At 56.6% G+C, this 16,873-nt stretch overlaps 5 protein-coding genes across 10 annotated transcripts; 3 read left to right on the top strand and 2 right to left on the bottom strand.

Annotated features, from left to right (window-relative positions):
* The first annotated feature begins 1,032 nt into the window (after window positions 1–1,032).
* Window positions 1,033–3,616, top strand: HSPB6 (heat shock protein family B (small) member 6). Of its 2 annotated transcripts, none has more exons than XM_060131639.1 (3): window positions 1,033–1,270; window positions 2,257–2,412; window positions 2,491–3,616. In XM_060131639.1, the coding sequence occupies exons 1-3, from the start codon at window positions 1,073–1,075 to the stop codon at window positions 2,662–2,664; spliced, it is 528 nt and encodes a 175-aa protein (XP_059987622.1). In that variant the 5' UTR covers window positions 1,033–1,072; the 3' UTR covers window positions 2,665–3,616. The 2 variants fall into 2 exon arrangements, with proteins under 2 accessions (XP_059987622.1, XP_059987623.1); XM_060131640.1 differs by having other exon boundaries at window positions 2,257–2,379.
* Window positions 3,617–3,672: 56 nt separating this feature from the next.
* LIN37 (lin-37 DREAM MuvB core complex component) lies at window positions 3,673–8,584 on the bottom strand. Of its 2 annotated transcripts, XM_060131637.1 has the most exons (9): window positions 8,379–8,583; window positions 5,771–5,846; window positions 5,559–5,609; window positions 5,211–5,240; window positions 5,044–5,129; window positions 4,792–4,958; window positions 4,050–4,190; window positions 3,888–3,961; window positions 3,673–3,801 (listed from the first exon to the last, which is right to left on the bottom strand). In XM_060131637.1, exons 1-9 carry the CDS (start codon window positions 8,410–8,412, stop codon window positions 3,720–3,722), a joined length of 741 nt encoding a protein of 246 aa, XP_059987620.1. In that variant the 5' UTR covers window positions 8,413–8,583; the 3' UTR covers window positions 3,673–3,719. The 2 variants fall into 2 exon arrangements, with proteins under 2 accessions (XP_059987620.1, XP_059987621.1); XM_060131638.1 differs by lacking the exons at window positions 5,211–5,240; window positions 5,559–5,609 and having other exon boundaries at window positions 8,379–8,584.
* Window positions 8,585–10,113: 1,529 nt separating this feature from the next.
* Window positions 10,114–11,488, bottom strand: PSENEN (presenilin enhancer, gamma-secretase subunit). Of its 2 annotated transcripts, none has more exons than XM_060131597.1 (4): window positions 11,366–11,488; window positions 11,077–11,194; window positions 10,569–10,673; window positions 10,114–10,382 (listed from the first exon to the last, which is right to left on the bottom strand). In XM_060131597.1, exons 1-4 carry the CDS (start codon window positions 11,486–11,488, stop codon window positions 10,243–10,245), a joined length of 486 nt encoding a protein of 161 aa, XP_059987580.1. In that variant the 3' UTR covers window positions 10,114–10,242. The 2 variants fall into 2 exon arrangements, with proteins under 2 accessions (XP_059987580.1, XP_059987581.1); XM_060131598.1 differs by having other exon boundaries at window positions 11,077–11,232; window positions 11,366–11,453.
* Window positions 11,489–11,616: 128 nt separating this feature from the next.
* Window positions 11,617–13,840, top strand: U2AF1L4 (U2 small nuclear RNA auxiliary factor 1 like 4). 3 transcript variants are annotated; one of them, XM_060131594.1, is made up of 8 exons: window positions 11,622–11,705; window positions 11,850–11,937; window positions 12,333–12,399; window positions 12,483–12,532; window positions 12,607–12,705; window positions 12,879–13,012; window positions 13,123–13,218; window positions 13,575–13,840. In XM_060131594.1, the coding sequence occupies exons 1-8, from the start codon at window positions 11,662–11,664 to the stop codon at window positions 13,657–13,659; spliced, it is 663 nt and encodes a 220-aa protein (XP_059987577.1). In that variant the 5' UTR covers window positions 11,622–11,661; the 3' UTR covers window positions 13,660–13,840. The 3 variants fall into 3 exon arrangements, with proteins under 3 accessions (XP_059987579.1, XP_059987578.1, XP_059987577.1); XM_060131596.1 differs by lacking the exon at window positions 12,607–12,705 and having other exon boundaries at window positions 11,617–11,705; XM_060131595.1 differs by lacking the exon at window positions 13,123–13,218 and having other exon boundaries at window positions 11,621–11,705.
* On the top strand, window positions 13,278–16,572 carry IGFLR1 (IGF like family receptor 1). The gene is given in 6 exon segments (XM_060131593.1): window positions 13,278–14,711; window positions 14,714–14,784; window positions 15,267–15,449; window positions 15,749–16,142; window positions 16,227–16,496; window positions 16,499–16,572. Coding segments are annotated over 6 exon segments (1,101 nt in total). The 5' UTR covers window positions 13,278–14,602.
* The last annotated feature ends 301 nt before the right edge of the window (window positions 16,573–16,873 follow it).

Below are 16,873 nucleotides of genomic sequence, written 5' to 3' on the forward strand. Positions count from 1 at the left end.
AATGATAGGAAAATAAAAGTAATTGGACGGTGGCCAAAGGGAGGTGTCTCACAATTGGTTGGCTGTAACGTGAATGAGAGAGCATGTTTAATTGGAGAACCGTAGCGAGCTGCAGTAATTGGCAAGTCCGTGGACCAATTGAAAGGAGCTGAGACTGGGCTCGCGGTTAGGAGGGGTTCCAATGCACTCTTGCTTTCCTGTACTCGTGTATTCTGGCCACTCCCCCTCTTGCTGCGTAAATCTCATCCAGATTTCAGTCTAACTACGGCTTTTCCCGTTGCAGGGGCAATAAGGGCGTCTATGCCCTCTCTAACCGCCGTCCCTCCATCAGTCCAGCAGCCTACCAGTCCCACCCCGTCATCTAAGCACTTCCGTCTTGCTCCAGGAGCAGCTGGTTGCGCCAGATGCCAGGCCTGGGCTCCTGGCCGAGGTGGCTGGATCAAAATGAGCTATTTTGGGCCCCGGCGCGCTGCCCTAGGGGGGCCAGCCTGGACTGTTCTTGCCCGCGCCCCCTGGCCGCTGCTCACCTGGCAGACCCCGCTGTCCTATGCACCCGAGGCTGAGTCAGACGCACAGAATTAGGCCCGGCTTAGGCTGGGACCAGGGCCCTGCTGAGATGGGAATAGGGTCTGTTCTGTGTCCTCCTGACAGCCTGGCCCAGCTACCGCATTCCCTGTACCCAGGAATCTGCTCCTAAGACCGCCATCTGCGTCATCCTCAGAGCGCCTTTGGGGCGGGGGTGGATTAAAGGGACTGGGAATTCTTTGGTGGGTTTCTCAGGCCGTGGATCCCAAACGCCACGCTTGCACCCCACTCTGGCAAGGCTCCGCCTCCTCAGCTTTAGTTTTCCTTTCGGAAAATTGGGGAATGATACCTCCCTGGCATTCAGCAGGCGCTTAATAAATGGCCAAGTCATTGTTGGGCTGTCTAAATAAGGCTCTATTAATGGCCGGCTCTGGCCGCAGTCCCAACGTCCCCGGGCGGCCCGCCGAGGGGCGGACACAGAGCGTACTATAAAGCAGCGGCGGCACCCGCTGGGGCACTGCGAAGCCTAGGGCGGCGGCGGAGCACGATGGAGATCCCGGTGCCTGTGCAGCCGTCTTGGTTGCGCCGCGCCTCGGCCCCGTTGCCCGGGCTTTCGGCACCCGGGCGCCTCTTCGACCAGCGCTTCGGCGAGGGGCTGCTGGAGGCCGAGCTGGCTGCGCTCTGCCCCGCCGCGCTGGCCCCCTACTACTTGCGCGCACCCAGCGTGGCGCTGCCTACCGCCCAGGTGCCAGGCCTGGGGGAGGGGCGGTAACCCGTCTACTTCCAAGGCTGGGGTCCCCGGTCACCCTGCGGGGGGTGAAGGAATGTCCCTTGACTTTGAGCGGGCCAGAGAGTCCGGCCCCTCAGAGGGGCTTCCGGAGTTCCCTGAGTATGGATTCTCGGAGTTCAGGTTACTGAAAGGGGTAGGAGGTCCCCGTCAGTCTGAGGAGGGTCTCAGCTTCGAGAGGGAGTGTAAGGGCTGGGTCAGTAATTGGGTGGGGGCGGTCACTCTGAGGGAAGTCTTGGTGATTCTGAAGGAGGCTGGGGACCCAGGGAATCTGGGAAAAAGGGGGAGCCCAGTCATTCTGAAGGGCGTGGGGTTACCAGTGCCTCCCGAGGGGAGGGAATATTTTGTTATTCCTGAGGAAGAGAGTTTGGAGACTGTGGTGACTGTATGTCTCCTGGAGAGGTAGAGGGGAGGGAGGGTCCTGTGACTTGAGAAAGGGGGGTCTGGCCACTCAGAAGTGGGGGAGGAGTACTGGTAACTACTGAGGGCTCAAGCAATCCCGTGACTCGAGTGGGAGGGTAGAAAGGGGAGACTGTGGGAGGAGGCATCTTGACGATTTCTGGCGGGGGTGGCGCACTAAGGGCCCCTGGGGCTCTGAGGGGAAGGGGGCTGAGCAGTGTTCAGAAGGACACGCTGACTACGGCGTTGCTGACACTGGGGGAGAGGGCAGGCCTTACCCCGTGAGGACGGAGGTCCCTGACCTTGCAGGGTAAGGGGGCCTCATCACTCTGGATGAGAGGGGAATCCCAGTGGCCACAAGGGGAGGGATGATCTCAGTTATTCTGGGCGAAGAGGTCCTCGGTGGCTACGTGTAGGAAAGGGGACGCCCCAGTTCCAGAGGCCAGGAACAGCTGCAGCACCGGAACCAACGGAGAACCAAGGGGAGGGGCCTTTCTGGGTCCCCGGAGCCTCGCCCCGCCCAATGACTATCGGGCTGTGCACAGGTATCGACCGACCCCGGGCATTTCTCGGTGCTGCTGGATGTGAAGCACTTCTCACCGGAGGAAATCGCCGTCAAGGTGGTTGGCGACCACGTGGAGGTGCACGCGCGCCACGAGGAGCGCCCGGTGAGCCCGCTGGCGGGGGCGGGGCCAGAACAAGTACGCGGGATCCGCAGACCGGAGGGGCGGGGCATCTACAGGGAATGGGCCGAGCCCCTCAAGCCTCTTTCCCTCCAGGATGAGCACGGATACATCGCGCGCGAGTTTCACCGCCGCTACCGCTTGCCGCCTGGCGTGGACCCTGCGGCCGTGACGTCCGCGCTGTCCCCTGAGGGCGTCCTTTCCATCCAGGCCGCACCTGCTCCGGCCCAGGCTCCACTGCCGTCGCCGCCAGCGGCTGCCGGCAAGTAGGAGCCAGGGCACGCTTGAACCCTGGGAGCCGCCTGAGGCCCCTCCACCGCACTTTTAAAGCCGACCTGACTCCGCCTAGCCAGATATCCCGAGCGCGCCAAGACTACCCGCCCACCCAATCTGGGATCTGCCTTGAACCTTCCAACCTAGACTCAGCCTTGATAACCTAGACCTTTCCGCTGACACTCCCTCTCTCACACACTCTCCTGTTTTCAAACCTCCCAACACCTCTCTGGCTTCCAGACCCTACAAGCACAGGCTCTCAGCCTACAGTCTCCCATCCCCACTGACCCCGCTTGGCATAGAACCCCACTCCAAACTCCCTATTTCCTTCTGACTTCTCTAGGAAAACATCTCCACACCCCGTTTCAGTCCCCCCCCCACCCAAGATTATGGTGTAGATAGACCTGCCCCCACCCTAGGTAGGCCTAGGCTAGTCAAGCATAAGCCCCTGCTTCCCCTCAAATGTCCCAGACTCTGCACAGACCTCCCACCCTGGACCTTCCTGGCCTGGTCCCCAAGACTCTGGGTCCTTCCCCTCATTCCAACCAGATACTCCACTTCTCCTCACTCTCTCCCCCCAACCCATCTTCTAACTTGAAACCTCAGCCAGCCACCCCCAGACTCTTGAACCCCTTTTCTGACCCCCACCCTTGTACACCTATTCTAGGCCAACCAGGACCCTCAACCTCACACTGTACAGATACCCATCCCATCTCCTCAGACTCTGCACGGATGTCCTAGGCCCCTACGCCCAGCTCTAACCAGAACCCCCCAGTCACTGTCTTGACCCCCAAGTCTCCAACCACATATCCACCTTCCACACCCCTCCCCTTATTCTCCAAGACCCAACCAAGCAGCCACTTTCTTTGATTCCCCACAATCTTTCTCTCGCCTCAAATTCCCTGATGCCCCGTCTCCTCACTCCCCCAATAAATGTGCTAGAACTGTGCCAACTTCTTTATGTCTGATCCGGGAAGGATGGGCTGGAGAAAGCGGAGGCCAGTGTGGAGGAGGGGAATGTTTATTGGGGTGGGGGTGGGGAGAGGGGAACATCACTGTCGCTCGTACATCTCCCGTAGGATCTTCATGCTTTCTGAGTAACGAAGCTGGTTCCGATGGGATGCCTCCTTCCACCTGCAGTTGGGGTGGGGGGAAGGCAGAGGGAGGACTCAGCAGTTGGAGCACAGGCCACAGGGAACAAGCATTTGGGGGATGCTCACCTCTGGCGGATGCGTTTCCAGCGCTGCATGTTTCGGTAGATGAGTGTGGAGGGTGAGGGCTCAGGCTCAGAGGGCTGCATGGACAGAGAGGCCAGGCTGGGTGGCCACGCCCGAGCCCCACAACTCCTGCCCCATTGCCCCAGGCTGGCCTTGCACACCCACCTCATCATCAGGGGTACCCTGGGTCTCAGGCTGCAGTGGGGATGGAATTCGGGATCTACAGGCATCTCCGGGTGGTCCGGGAGCTGTGGGTGGAGGCAGCTTATACACATCACGACTCTTGCTGTTGGTGACCTCTGAACCCTGAGGATACAGGACCCCACACCAAGCCCAAGAGAGTCAGAGAAGAGGGCCAGGGGCACACATTTCACACCTCCTTCCTTTCCCAGTGACAAAAGACATGAGGGTCTCACCAGGGACCTGTACTTAGGAGTCATGTGTGTCTGCTCCAATGATCCCTGTTTTCTCCTATCCAACTCAGGGATCTCCTCAATTACTCCTGCCCAGCACACAGACCTCTATCTATGGAGACTTCCATTCCCAGCCCAAGGGGTCCCCATCTGCTCCCCTAGGCCAGGTGGCTACACCTGTTTGCACTAAGAACCCCTGCCCAGTCCCCCAGCTCTTGGGAACCCCTGATCTTGGAGGTCACATCTATTTGCCCAGAGGAACCCTGTCCCCTCTCCCTCCCAGACCGGATAGCCACGTCTGTCTGCTCTGGGGCACTCCAACCATTCCCCTGGCCTAAAGGTTCCTATCTGTGTACCTCACCGGATCCAGGAGTTACCCGAGAGACACAGAGACCTATGCTTGTCTATCCCATTTGCTTGGGGGGAAGGTACCTTGCGACTGTCTACCCACTGCCCTCCCTGGCTGCTGGGCGGGGGCCCACCACCCATCCCACCTCCTCATCCTCAGGCAGTGGGGGCAGCGGTGAACTGGGTGAGTGTTCACGCTCGCGCACTGTGGGGCTGTTGCGCATCCAGGCTCGGCAGATTGGGTACAGCGGTGTGTTCTCACTGAACTGAGCCAAGTCCACGCTCCGGTCAAACAGCTTGATCACGTACGAGTCTAGGGTGGTGAGAGTGGGAGGGGTATGAATATCGTCACGTAGACCGCCATCACTGCCTGCCCTCCAGGGCCACCGACTACTCACTGGATCGCTGTGGCCCTCCCTCGGCCAGCCCCTCATCCATCTCCCTCCTCTTCTTCCTCCGCTGATGGGGGAATCGGGCAGATGGCCTGTGTGGGGAGGGAGAATTTCAGGACCGGGGTGGGGACTGAGGACCTCTCATCAGCTGGCTGGGGCCCCTGCCACCTTACCGTTTGCCGCTGGCCGTGATGGAGCAATCCCTGTGGGGAGAGACAGGGCGTCAGCAGGCTTACCCTTGAACAAATGCCTGCTCAAAACCCCCCAAAGGGCACCCTTGGGGTACTGTGATCAAGCTCATATAGACGCCACCAACTCCTTAGGCCTTGTGTTCCCCCCACACCGGGGCCCGAGGTGGCATCATCAGGGGACCTAAGCTTCTGCTGCCCCAGGGCCTTTGTACACGGAGAGTGGTTAGGAGTGTGGTGGAGAAAGCATGGGGCAGGGTGGTCAGGGCTTGGATGAGGAAAGAAGTTATCTACCACAAACCCTCAAACACAGATCCCATCAATAAAACTTACTTGTTGTGGGTGTCTGAGGGGGTCTTCCCAGCTTCCTCATCCAGACGCTCCCTGGTAGCAGAGGAGAACTGTAGGCTCAGGGTTCCAAGGGCCCAGGGTGGGAAGGCACCCAGTGGCCTCATCCATTGGGCCCCTTCCTCCCTAAGCCAGCCTCTGGGGTCCCACCCAGGGCCCCCGACTCCCTATGACCCCATGCTGGGCCAGGTCCCAACCTGTCCATGTGACTCTTCTCCAGCAGACACTGCAGAACAGCATCCAGTTGGTTCCGGGCCTTTGCCATCTCCAACTCTGGGGAAGAGGGTACCGAGGAGTCACTTCCCAGGCCCACGGCAGGTGGGCAGCCACTGGGCCGGGGAAGGGCATGTGTATCCAATCCTTCGGTCAGGCCCAGGCATGCTGGGAGGGTACAGTGGGCAGAGACTATTGAAATGATGAGCAAGAGCTCTGGCTTCCAGGGCTGACCCACATGCTCATGTGTGACCTAAGGTGAATCACCTTACCTCACTGAGCCTGTTTCCTCATCTCGAAAATGGGTCTCCGAATGGTATCTACCTGCTAGGACTGTTTTGAGGTTTAAACAAACCTATGTTGTATATGAATCTCTTAGCAGGATGCAATAATAACGAGTAACATATATAGAGTGCTTATTATGTGCCAAGCACTGTTCCAAGCACATCACACATATTAACCCACTGAGTTTTCACAATAACCCTGGCAGGTAAATATGATGTTTATCCCCATTTTAAAAATGATGAAACTGAGGCACAGAGATGTTAGGCTACTTGCCCAAAGTCACACAGCTAGGAAATCGCAAGGCTGAGGATTTGCACCCAGGTCATCTGGCTCCACAGCTGAAGTTATAAGGCACGGACTCAAACTGGGTGCAGAATCCAGCCGCCAGATGTGCTCTGTTTGGCTGAGGTAGTTGTGTTATTTTAAATCTGAGTTAAATCTGAATAAGATGACTACATTTAATAATTGGGAGATTTCATCTCAAATACCCATTTTTGGCTTTTTTTCCCCCAGGAAATGAGATCTGGGCCCACCTTCCTACATGCCACAGCCCCTGCCTGGCCCTGTCAGCCTGTGTGTTTGCCTCTCTTCATCACGGAACATAAGTAGGTGATGATGTTATAAATATTCCCCTCTTACTCTTGTGGGGTGTTCACTCTTCTCTTCCAACTAGTAGGAGCTCTGACCCAGCACTCAGAGCCTGGAAGGACACTTGGGGACATGCTTTGCCAGCCCTGAGACTTCCTGAAGAGACCAGGAGACATGACTCAGAGGAGAGACAGGGTGGGGATGCAGGGCTGGGGGCAGCTGAGATTCTAGCAAAGAGCCTTAGTTAGGAGCCAAGGTGTGGATCATGCCCACCTCTCTTTCCCTAGTCCTTGTTTCTCTCCTGACCCTGGACACTTTCCCTTTGATATCCCCCAGGCTCCTGCTACCTACTGGGTCCCACACTGGCCTCAGTGTCTCTCTAAACTTATCCCTTTTCCTGGACCCCCTTCTCAGGTTTATCCACACTGTCACCCCATCCCTCCCTGGGCCTCAACAAGGTCACTTCTCTCCCTCCCCCGCCCACCCCATGGCCTGTCCACTTGGTCCCCTGAGTGTCTCTCCCCCTTCCCCCCTCCCTAGTCTGCCCACCCGGGTCCTTTCCCTCCCTCCCCCTGGGCTCCCAGCCTCAGTCTCCCCTTCTAATGAACCCTCCACAAGGTGGCCAGGGGAATCTTCCTAAACCCAAACCTGACCCTGATCCTTCCCTGCTTAGAACCCTCCACGACTCTGCAGTGCCCCCCTGGGGCAGAGTCTGAGTGTTTCAGCCTGGTGTTCACAGGCCTCCATGACCCTGCCTACTCCTTCCTCACCATTATTTTGTTATGGTCAGGCCCCCTTCACTTTTCCACCCACGATTTTTGGGGCATTTTTTGGCATCTGGGGGGCCGTCTTGTAAAACTCCCTCCTTGGTTCAAAACCCTCCCTTGGCTCCCCATTTCCCTCAGAGCAAAAGCCAAAGACCTGCCCACCCCCCACCTTTGCTCTCATCTCCTCACACTTTATACATCACTCGCTCTGCTCCAGCCACACTGGCCTCCGTGCTGACCCTTGAACACTCCAGACAAGGCTTTCACCTCTCCGCTATTTCAAAGCTATTTCCTTTGTCAGATTTGCTGTTCCCTCACTTATCCTCATCGCTCTCTCCCTCACCTGGCCTCACTCCTGATCTCCCTACCTTCTCCTGTTTCGTTTCATTACCACTTATAGCATTTAACATCTCACGTCATTTTAGTATTATTTTGTTGTCTGGATTCCATGCCTCTCCCACCACCCTTAACGTGCCAGTCCTGGGTTCCCATCAAGCTTGGCCCCAACCCAAAATGACTTCCTCTCTCTCAGATTCAGTTTCCCCATCTACCACATTTCCCACGTCCTAGGATTATTGGGATACAGTGACTACGAGGATTAAAAGCTTTCCCGTACTTCAGGTGCTCAGCAAATGCTGGACTCATGACCACTGCGAGAAATGGGGAAACGGAGAAAAGAGTCCTTCTTTGAGTCACACGGCTCGGGATCCCCATGTCTTACCGCACCACACCACTGCCTGAGTCACCACCATTCAACCTCAAAGCTATCCTGAACACACACCGGGAGGGTATCAAGGTGGCAGGAATCGCTCGATGCCTGACAGCGATAGTCAGATGGGCTGCGGGGAGAAGTCGCGTAGTACGCCTTATCGCGATAATGCCGTCTATAGGGACTCCCACACCCTGATCAGTCCGGTGCTCCCCTACAGGCCCCCGACCTCGGGGTCCTCACCTGATTTCTCCACTTTCACCTTCACCGGGAACATGGTTGGGGTCTGGGGTCTGGCTAGCTGGGTCAGAGAAGCCCAAAAGAGCCTACGGTCACAAGTCAAGGCCAGAGGCAGACGGGGAGAAGTCAAAGGCAAGCTTCGTGTGTGGGCAGTCCTCCGCCCTGAGCAGTGTCCGGCCGCGACGGCCGCGGAAGCCGCCACCTCCTCCAGTTCACCTTCTGTGGGCGGGCCCTTCGGCAGTCCCTTGTTTCCATTAGTCAATGCAACCGTCAATCTCGTACCCTGGCCAATTCACAGCTGCCGCTGTCGGTTCCCAGCTCTAAGTCCCACCTTTCTGGGGTGGGGGTGGTCCAGGTTTCCGGAAACAAACCAACAATATCCCAGGGCGCTTCCTGGGAGGTGTAGTTCTAGCTCCCGAGACTCAGCCGAAGCAAGGGCGCCTGCGCCGCGCGAGGCACGGTGGGAGACCAAGGATCAGAGCGTCGCGAGGCTGCTTGGCACTTATAGTATTAGAAGATTTGAGTAACACAAATTTGGCTATTTAACAGGAGTTATTTAACCGTGGGAGTCTCTCTTGGTCCCTAAGAGGAAAACAATTCTGGGGCTAGGCTGGGTTCCCTCTTAACTAAGCACTCACTAGGTGCCAGCTACCTGTTAAACTCTTTTAACGTGCAGCCTCATTCACTTAGCAAATATTAAGTACCTGAGCCAGGTACTCTAGGTACTGGGGACACCGCAGTGAACAAAATGGACAAAAATCCTTGCCCTAATGAGCTTATATTTTAGAGGATGGAAGACGAACAATAAACAAGTAGAATATTTTAAATGAAATGTAAGAGGAGAAAGGATATAGCCTGAAAGAGACATAGGGAGTGTGGTGGCCCGAGCGCGGGTTGGAAAAGAATTTCCAGGCACAAGGCAGAATGTAAGGAAGATAGAGTTTATTAAAGAGAAGGGTCGCTGCAAGAACAGCGGGCCAACTTCCTGGTAGGCAGGGAAAGTCAACCTCCTGTGTGGGCTGGCAGCCAACTTTTATAGCCTCGAGACAAAGAAAAATCTTGCGAGCAGGATGGCATTAGGTGATTGGTCAGGAAGCTACAAGGTTACTACATGGTGAATATTTTACCTAATATGGAGTCGGGGTGGGGGGCTGTCCGGTTTAGATTAGGAGAGGCCATGGCAACAGTTGCTATGGGGGCTCGGTTAATTCCAGAGTTTTTGTCCGGTGTCCTTGATGTAGGGTGTCCTTGATGTAGGGCTCCACAGGGGGTGCCAAGGTGGGGACTGAAATTTTAAATAGGAGGATCAAGGAAACCTCCTCTAATAAATCTCTTGAATACATGTCTATTGCTAAAGACAATCTCCTTCAGAAAATGAGGAACTTCCATTTACCACATGTGCCTTGGCATAGATAAATTCTAGGGGGTAGCATTGTGATCCACACTTCCGATAAGAATAATGAGGGCGAAGTAATGTTTTCAAATTCACATACTACCTGTACAGGATGACAGTCCCTAGTAATGGAAGTATTATTCCTTCCTTGGTTCCAGATCTGTACAATAGGGTTCCCAAGCAAGAAAGTTCCTATTTTTGAAGGGTTATGAGTAGTATACAGTGAACTAATGCGCATCATGTATGAAGCACTAAGCCTAGCACAAAGTAAGCAATCAATAAATGTTTCTGAATATTAATAATCATTTTAAGTTTCAACCTCCAAAAGATCCCAGGAAGTCAATATTGAGAATTAGGGTCCTTTATTAGGGGATGTCAGCAGAGAACACAGGAGATAGGAACAAGTCTTAGGGGCTTGAGAGTGGGCTTGGAGAAGAGGAGCCCATCCTGGTCCTCAGGCCTGTGCAGAAGTTGTCAGGGGGTACCCAGGGGTATGGTGAAGGAGAGGTAGTCCCCAAGGGCGCCCCAACGTGGCCGGTAGATCTGGAAGATAGTGATCCAAGTGGTGAGTACAATCACCCAGAAGAGGAAGCCCACAGCTGAGCGCCAGACATCTGTAAGAGGGAACAGGAGGGGAAAGGTTGGCCACCACCTGCTCTCTGGTCTCCCCGAGACCGGCCCTCTCTTCTCTTCCACAGAGTCCCAGAATTCTGGAACCTCCATTGTCCCTTCCCACCAAGGCTCCCAGAGACCCCCTCCCCACACCCGATGGCCTCCCTTCATCTGTGCCCTGGACTCACAGCCTTTGATTTGGCTCTGTTCTGTGTATGCCGGGACAAGGAAGGCCTCTCGGAAGAACCAGAAGATGTTGACCAACCAGAGAAAAGGCAGGAAAGCAAACCCACCTAAAGAGAAGAAAATAAGCTGGGACTTAAGGCAATGAGGATCCTCCCAACACCCACGTAGCTGACCAATTTGGAAGGTCCTCTCCCATACCCAAATTCAAATGGAGATCTCTGCTATCAGGGATTCAAGAATCCTGACTCCTCCCCGGGATCCAGGAATCTGAGTCCTCAACCATCTTTTCGGCAGGACCAGGAGACCAGGCCCCCAACTCCCCTCCTCTCTTGGGACCCAGAAATAGAGGCCCCAGTCTCCTCCTTCCTCAGGACCCAGGCCCTTCCTCTCTTGGGACCCAGGAGTCGGCGTCCCCAGCCACTTCATCCTCTAGACCCAAGAATCCAGGCCCCCAGGCGCTCTAGTCCCGTCCCCTCTCTTCTCCGGGGACCCTAAGATATCAGCCCTTACCCAGGTAGTACTTCCGGCACAGGTTCAACTTCTCCTCGTTGGACACCCGCTCCAAGTTCATAGTTGCGCTGGGGCCGGGTCTTCCGAGGGTCTTCAGGGCAAGACCCAAGCCCTGACCCTAAGTGACAGATGCAAGGATCACAAACAACCACGCCCCTATTACGACAAAAGGGAGAGAAATTGAAGGGTGGGTTTTCTGAAAGAAGGGCACCCCCGCCCCCACCAGCAAGCTGACTGGGTTGAGACGCTCTTTATGTTTATTGGGGTACGGAGACGACCCCTAACTCACCAGTGGAGTCTTACTTCCTCCTGTTTGGACCCCTTTGCCACTTTCAACTACGGACTTTTGCGCGAGATGCCGCAAGCGTCTCTGGACCTTGTAGTCTTTTTGGTCAGGCAACGCTGCACGCATGCGCTTTCAGGAAACTCCAGTGGGTGAGTCCGCGGGGAGGGTGAGAGCCTCTGTCACGCAAGCGCACTAGGGAGTTTCTGAGTGTCCGGAGGCCGCGAAGAACTACATTTCCCAATGCCCTTAAGCAACGGAAGTGACGTAATAGCAGACATAGTTGGAGGGTTCGGGTAAAAATGGCCGAATATTTAGCTTCGATATTCGGGACTGAGAAGGACAAGTGAGAACGGGCGCAGGGAGTGGCCCCTCGGGAGCCCGAGGACGAGGCACTTGGTTCCCTGGTGGCTGGGCGGCGTGGGGCGGTGTTTCTGGGGTGTCCGGCTCCCCGGCCCTCGGTTCACCTCTGTCTCTGCACCTCTTCCAGGGTTAACTGCTCTTTTTACTTTAAGATCGGGGCCTGCCGGCACGGGGACCGGTGCTCCCGGCTTCACAACAAACCGACTTTCAGCCAGGTGAGACCCGGCACGGAGCCTGGGGGGTTAACTTCCTGTCCATTCCCTTTCTGTTGTCCACCATCACGAGGTCCCGCCTTTTCCGGATTTCTAGGGCCCACCCTACCGCCCGGCGTTTTTCTTGTCGGAGCTCTGCAGGTTCCTCTCCCAACCTTCAGGCCCTTCTCCCAGGAACTTGGCCACGCCCCCGTACGTAAAGACCACACCCCTGGGCTGTCCCTCACTGCTAGGTATCCCCTCTTCTGGTTTTCTGAGGGACAGGCGTTGCTGTTGCACTCAAGATGCTTATGCTTTTTCTCTGGTTCAAGGTCTCACCCCCAACCTTCATACCCAATCCCTCTGCATATAGTCCCGCCTTCTGAGCTCAGGCCCCGCCCCCTTTAAATTCTGTTCAGACCATAGTGCTGCTCAACCTGTACCGGAATCCACAGAACACCGCCCAAACCGCAGACGGATCGCACTGTGAGTGAGGGACCTGTCTTGGGGGCAGGGCGGACAGCTCCCAGCAGGCCACGCCCTGATTCCACCCTGCCCCGCTCCACCAGGTCACGTGAGCGACGTGGAGGTGCAAGAACACTATGATAACTTCTTCGAGGTGAGGGTTGGCAGGGGTGGGTTCAGTTTCCTGTGGGCCAGCAGTGCAGCTGAGTTCCCCGTGGTCTTCCACAGGAAGTGTTCACGGAACTGCAGGAGAAGTACGGGGAGATTGAAGAGATGAATGTGTGCGACAACCTGGGGGATCACCTCGTGGGCAATGTTTATGTCAAGGTGCCTGCTGTCTCCCCATTAGAGCCTAGAGGTGGAGGCATTTCAATGCCTAACGGCCACCGCTGAAGCCTCACAGCTTGAGGTCCTTCACTAAATCCAGTCCAGACCCTGAGCTGCTAGCTAATCCCCTGATTTCTGAGTTTGATTGCTGACCCTGACCGACTTTCCCTCAGTTTCGGCGCGAGGAGGATGCAGAGCGGGCAGTCGCTGAACTCAATAACCGCTGGTTCAACGGGCAGGCTGTGCATGCCGAGCTGTCTCCCGTCACTGACTTCCGGGAGTCGTGCTGTCGGCAGTATGAGATGGGGTATGGTAGTGCAGGGGTGGGATGGGCACTTGGAGTCCCAGACTTCTGTGTATGAGTTGAGGGGGCTGTCAGTGACAATGGCCTCATCCGTCCATCCATGCTTTACCCAGGGAGTGTACCCGGGGTGGTTTCTGCAACTTCATGCACCTGCGACCTATCTCCCGCAACCTCCGGCAGCAGCTCTATGGGCGGGGACCCAGGCGCAGGTACCACAGGACCAGCCTGCCAAGACTTCTCGTATCCCAAGGCCCCTGTATCCTGAAATGAATCTGATCCTGTGCCCCAATAAGTGTCTCAAGCCTTTTGTGCCCTAAAACTAGCCCTGAGCCCCATCTGAAGACGAGCACCTAAGTCCCAACCCCCAAACCAGCCTGAACCCCAAACCCAAGTCCATCCTGGATCTCTAATCCTGAGGTCAGCCCCTGTGCACCTATCCTGAGGCCACCCCCAGGAACTCTACTTACTTCATCAAGTGCCATGCCTTATCCCAGAGCAGAGAGGCAGAACTGGGGGATCTGCACACCATCCCCATGGCTCTGATCCTCCTCTCTCCTGTCCCCAGGTCACCCCCAAGGTCCCATACTGGCCACCGTCCCCGAGAAAGAAATCGACGACGGTCCCCAGACCACCGGCATGGCCATTTCTGAGATGCTGACCTTGCCCTCCACCCCTGGCAGGCACATATGTTCCTGGCCAGGACCCCTCCTCAAAGCCCCCTTAACTCCCTAGTGCCATCTTTTCCATGCTCCGGGTCTCCATGATGTAATACCTTCAACACAGGGACCTTCTATCGCCCCGCCCCTAATAAAGTTCTATATTGAGGGTTTAGAGCTTCGTTGTTAGCTTGAGCCTGGCTGTGGGCTGGTTTCCTTCCACCCCCACATCTGCTGATGAAAAGGGGAAGTAGGGCTGGGCTCTGGCCACAACCTCAGCCAAGAAACTTACAACAACAGGTGGGAAAGCAGCATGCCCAGGGTCCTAGAAACCCCCAAGTGGGACTGGTTGGGTGGGGCTGCCTTTGTGCTGAAACTTCAGCACGTCCATCAGAGGATTCTCAAGGGGGAGATGCTTGGTTGTGGCAGGTCAGAGGATTCCCAGTCTGGAGGAGATTGGGGTTAGGAGCTAAGGTAAGATTGCTGGGAGTTGGGTGGGAGTCTCCAGTGGGTGATGGCTGGGTCCTCCATGCCCACTGCCCTGAGATGGGAATAGGTAGTACCTAATACTTAAGCTTACACTGTGCCAGGTGCCAGGTGTTCTAAATGCTTTACTTCCAGTAATGGTTTTACATCTCCACAATAACCTTCTAAGACAGGTACTATTATACCATTTTACAGATGGGAAAAGAGAGGGCAAGAAGATGGCAGAGATGGGATATAAATCCACGCAGTCCGGCTCCAGAGTCCTCGCTGTAGCCATCTTGAGGCCTTGTGGCTGCTCTGATAACGGGCCAGGAGCTGGTCTGGGGCTGGAGAGTAGATTCCTGGCTTCCAAAGGGGACTGGGGATCCTATGCCCCCACATCCACTGCTTCCTTCTGCCCCGGTTTCCTGGCAAGTGCGGCAGAGGTGCTGTGGCAGGAAGTCCTGTGGTCATGGCCCCCCAGAAGGCAGGCTCCGCCAGGATGGGGCCCCTATGCCTCCTCCTGGCTGCCGTGCTGCTCCTGGCCCAGGCGGCGCCGAGGAAGGCCTCTCAGCACTGCAGCCGGAGTACCGGAACCCTGAGGACCTGTGCTGTGGCAGCTGCTTGCAGCGCTTCGGGCCGCCCCCTGCTCGGGTAAGGAGCCGGGACTGGGCGTTTGCATATGTTCAGGCGGAGTTAAGGGGTGATAGGGAAGGGGGAAGGGGCGAGGTCTGTGAGGTATGGCCCGTGAGGCTTGCTTCGGGGTGGGGGCGGTGGGCCGTACGTAGACAAAGTGGGGATGGGGGGCTGAGCCTGCGAAGAAAGGGACAGTGTGAGTTAAGACGGTCATGGTTAAGGGGTGTGGCCGGTTAGACAGGCGGGAACCGAGAGGCGAGGAAGAGGCGGGCGGGGGAATGAAAGGGGCGGGGCCTATGTAGAGAAGGTTGGGAGACTGGCAGGGCTAGTGTGCGGGGGGGCGGTGAGGGGGGGATAGAGAGATGGGCACGTCCGCTGATAGGTTGGGTGAGTACAGTGCAAGGGGCGGGGACTGCTGGGATAGGACAAAGGGGAAAGCACGTAGCTAGCGCAGAGGAGGCAGGTTTGGCGGTTGCACGTGAGACGCTGTGTCCCACCAGACCGAATTTTCGGAAAACTGCGGGCCCGATGATGCGGGCAATCACGTAACGCACCCCTTCAAAGAGTGTCCTCCTGGGCAGTGCAACCCCAACAGCGAGGAGCTATGTAGCCCTTGTGGCGGCGGAGCAACGGCCCCCACTTCCTTGGGGAGCCGCGGCGGGACCCGGAGGCGCGGCAGACAGGTGCTGGTTGGGCTCCGGAGAGCCTGGGCAAGGTGCAGCCCGCCAGAGTGGGGCGGGGGCGGGGAGCGTGGCTTGGGGTCGGATGGGTGGCGTCTGTATCAAGGGAAGGGAGGGTGTAACCTAACTGAAGAGGACAGGGATGGGGGCACAGTATTGATGGTATCAGGGGTTAAAGGAGTCGGGGTGGGGGGGTGGGAGGGCAGGATCAGGCGGAGATGTGGTCCCATTGAGGGATTTAAGGATGGGAAGTTTGTGCTGAGGAGGCAGGAGTAGGGCATTGCTTCCCACTTTATTTCCAGAAGCCGGTCCCTAACAAGGAGCCCTGCCCCCTGACACGTGGAAAGCTGAGCGTCCTTAGTTCCCAGGAGCCCAGCTTACCGGCGATTTCCAGTCTCCTGTGGACATCTGAGCACAAAGTCCCTCAGCAGGCCTGGCCGAGTTGGAGTTTTGACCTGTCCCTGGTGCTGGTTCTGCTCATGACCTCAGCAGAAATTCTCCTGCTCGCCCTGCAAAGGCACCGCCGTCGCCACCACCAGGGGAAAGCTGTCCAACACCCCTATCCTGGCTTGGTTTGCAACGACCTCAACACCCACACCCTATTCTCCTTGCACTTGTCCCCTCCAGGCTCCCTGGAGGCTTCAGAGGCAGGGGACTCAGGGAAGGAGGTCCCTCTGCCTCCACTCCTAGGCAGGGGTTAGTTGAGGATACACCAAGGAGGGGGGGAGGTGGGCTGGAAGCTTGCGCTTCCTCCCCTTCACCCCTCCCTTTGTCTCCCAGAGCTGCCAAGTCTGGAATCACAGCCGCTGTCTCGCCTCCTGGATGAGCTGGAAGTGCTGGAGGAGCTGATCGTGCTGCTGGATCCTGAGCCTGGGCCAGGTTGGGGGAGAGCCTGTGGCAGCACTCGACACCTGGCTGCAAAATATGGACTGCCTGCTGCCTGGTCCACTTCCGCCTACTCCCTGCAGCCCAGTCGCTGGCCTCGGTGGGCCCTGATGGAGATGGTGGTGGCAAGGGAGCCCTCTGCCTCTCTGGGCCAGATTGGCGCACACCTGCCCAGAGAGGGCGGGCAGATGCACTGCAGGTGCTGTCCAAGCTTGGCTGAGCTGGGGCCTGCCCAGCCTAGTACCCGATAAAAATAAAGTTTCCGTTGAAGTAAGTGCCTGCTGTCTCTGGGCCTCATCACGGGTCCTCTTAAAATAGTCTTAATTGGGCCAAAACCCAGCAGACATCCTCTCACTCCCCTCCCCATTCAGGGAATGGGCCAATCCCACCACACACACAAGACCAGATGTGGGTTACCTCTGGGCAACCAGGGTCCCCTCTGAGAAATGGCCCTGCTACCCTTGGGAGGGTTCATCTATAGGGACCCATCTGAGTTCTAACTTGGAATAGGTGTTACATTTATGCTCTGAGCCTTAACAGAC

This window comes from Lagenorhynchus albirostris, chromosome 19, assembly GCF_949774975.1.
Source record: "Lagenorhynchus albirostris chromosome 19, mLagAlb1.1, whole genome shotgun sequence".
Lineage (NCBI taxonomy): Eukaryota > Metazoa > Chordata > Mammalia > Artiodactyla > Delphinidae > Lagenorhynchus > Lagenorhynchus albirostris.

What these genes read in the sequence shown, in the direction of transcription:
- LIN37 (XM_060131637.1), bottom strand. Translation starts at nt 8,412, where the DNA reads ATGTTCCCGGTGAAGGTGAAAGTGGAGAAATCAG. An exon ending in GAGAAGAGTCACATGGACAG is followed by an intron (nt 5,610 to 5,770) that starts GTTGGGACCTGG and finishes CTCTGCTACCAG; the next exon opens with GGAGCGTCTGGATGAGGAAG. An exon ending in GGGAGGGCCACAGCGATCCA is followed by an intron (nt 4,959 to 5,043) that starts GTGAGTAGTCGG and finishes TCACCACCCTAG; the next exon opens with ACTCGTACGTGATCAAGCTG.
- PSENEN (XM_060131597.1), bottom strand. Translation starts at nt 11,488, where the DNA reads ATGCGTGCAGCGTTGCCTGACCAAAAAGACTACAAGGTCCAGAGACGC. An exon ending in GAGGAAGTAAGACTCCACTG is followed by an intron (nt 11,195 to 11,365) that starts GTGAGTTAGGGG and finishes TCTGTCACTTAG; the next exon opens with GGTCAGGGCTTGGGTCTTGC. An exon ending in GTGCCGGAAGTACTACCTGG is followed by an intron (nt 10,674 to 11,076) that starts GTAAGGGCTGAT and finishes TCTTCTCTTTAG; the next exon opens with GTGGGTTTGCTTTCCTGCCT.
- U2AF1L4 (XM_060131594.1), top strand. Translation starts at nt 11,662, where the DNA reads ATGGCCGAATATTTAGCTTCGATATTCGGGACTGAGAAGGACAA. An exon ending in ACTATGATAACTTCTTCGAG is followed by an intron (nt 12,533 to 12,606) that starts GTGAGGGTTGGC and finishes GGTCTTCCACAG; the next exon opens with GAAGTGTTCACGGAACTGCA. An exon ending in GGGCGGGGACCCAGGCGCAG is followed by an intron (nt 13,219 to 13,574) that starts GTACCACAGGAC and finishes TCCTGTCCCCAG; the next exon opens with GTCACCCCCAAGGTCCCATA.
- HSPB6 (XM_060131639.1), top strand. Translation starts at nt 1,073, where the DNA reads ATGGAGATCCCGGTGCCTGTGCAGCCGTCTTGGTTGCGCCGCGCCTCG. An exon ending in TGGCGCTGCCTACCGCCCAG is followed by an intron (nt 1,271 to 2,256) that starts GTGCCAGGCCTG and finishes GGCTGTGCACAG; the next exon opens with GTATCGACCGACCCCGGGCA. An exon ending in CGGGGGCGGGGCCAGAACAA is followed by an intron (nt 2,413 to 2,490) that starts GTACGCGGGATC and finishes CTTTCCCTCCAG; the next exon opens with GATGAGCACGGATACATCGC.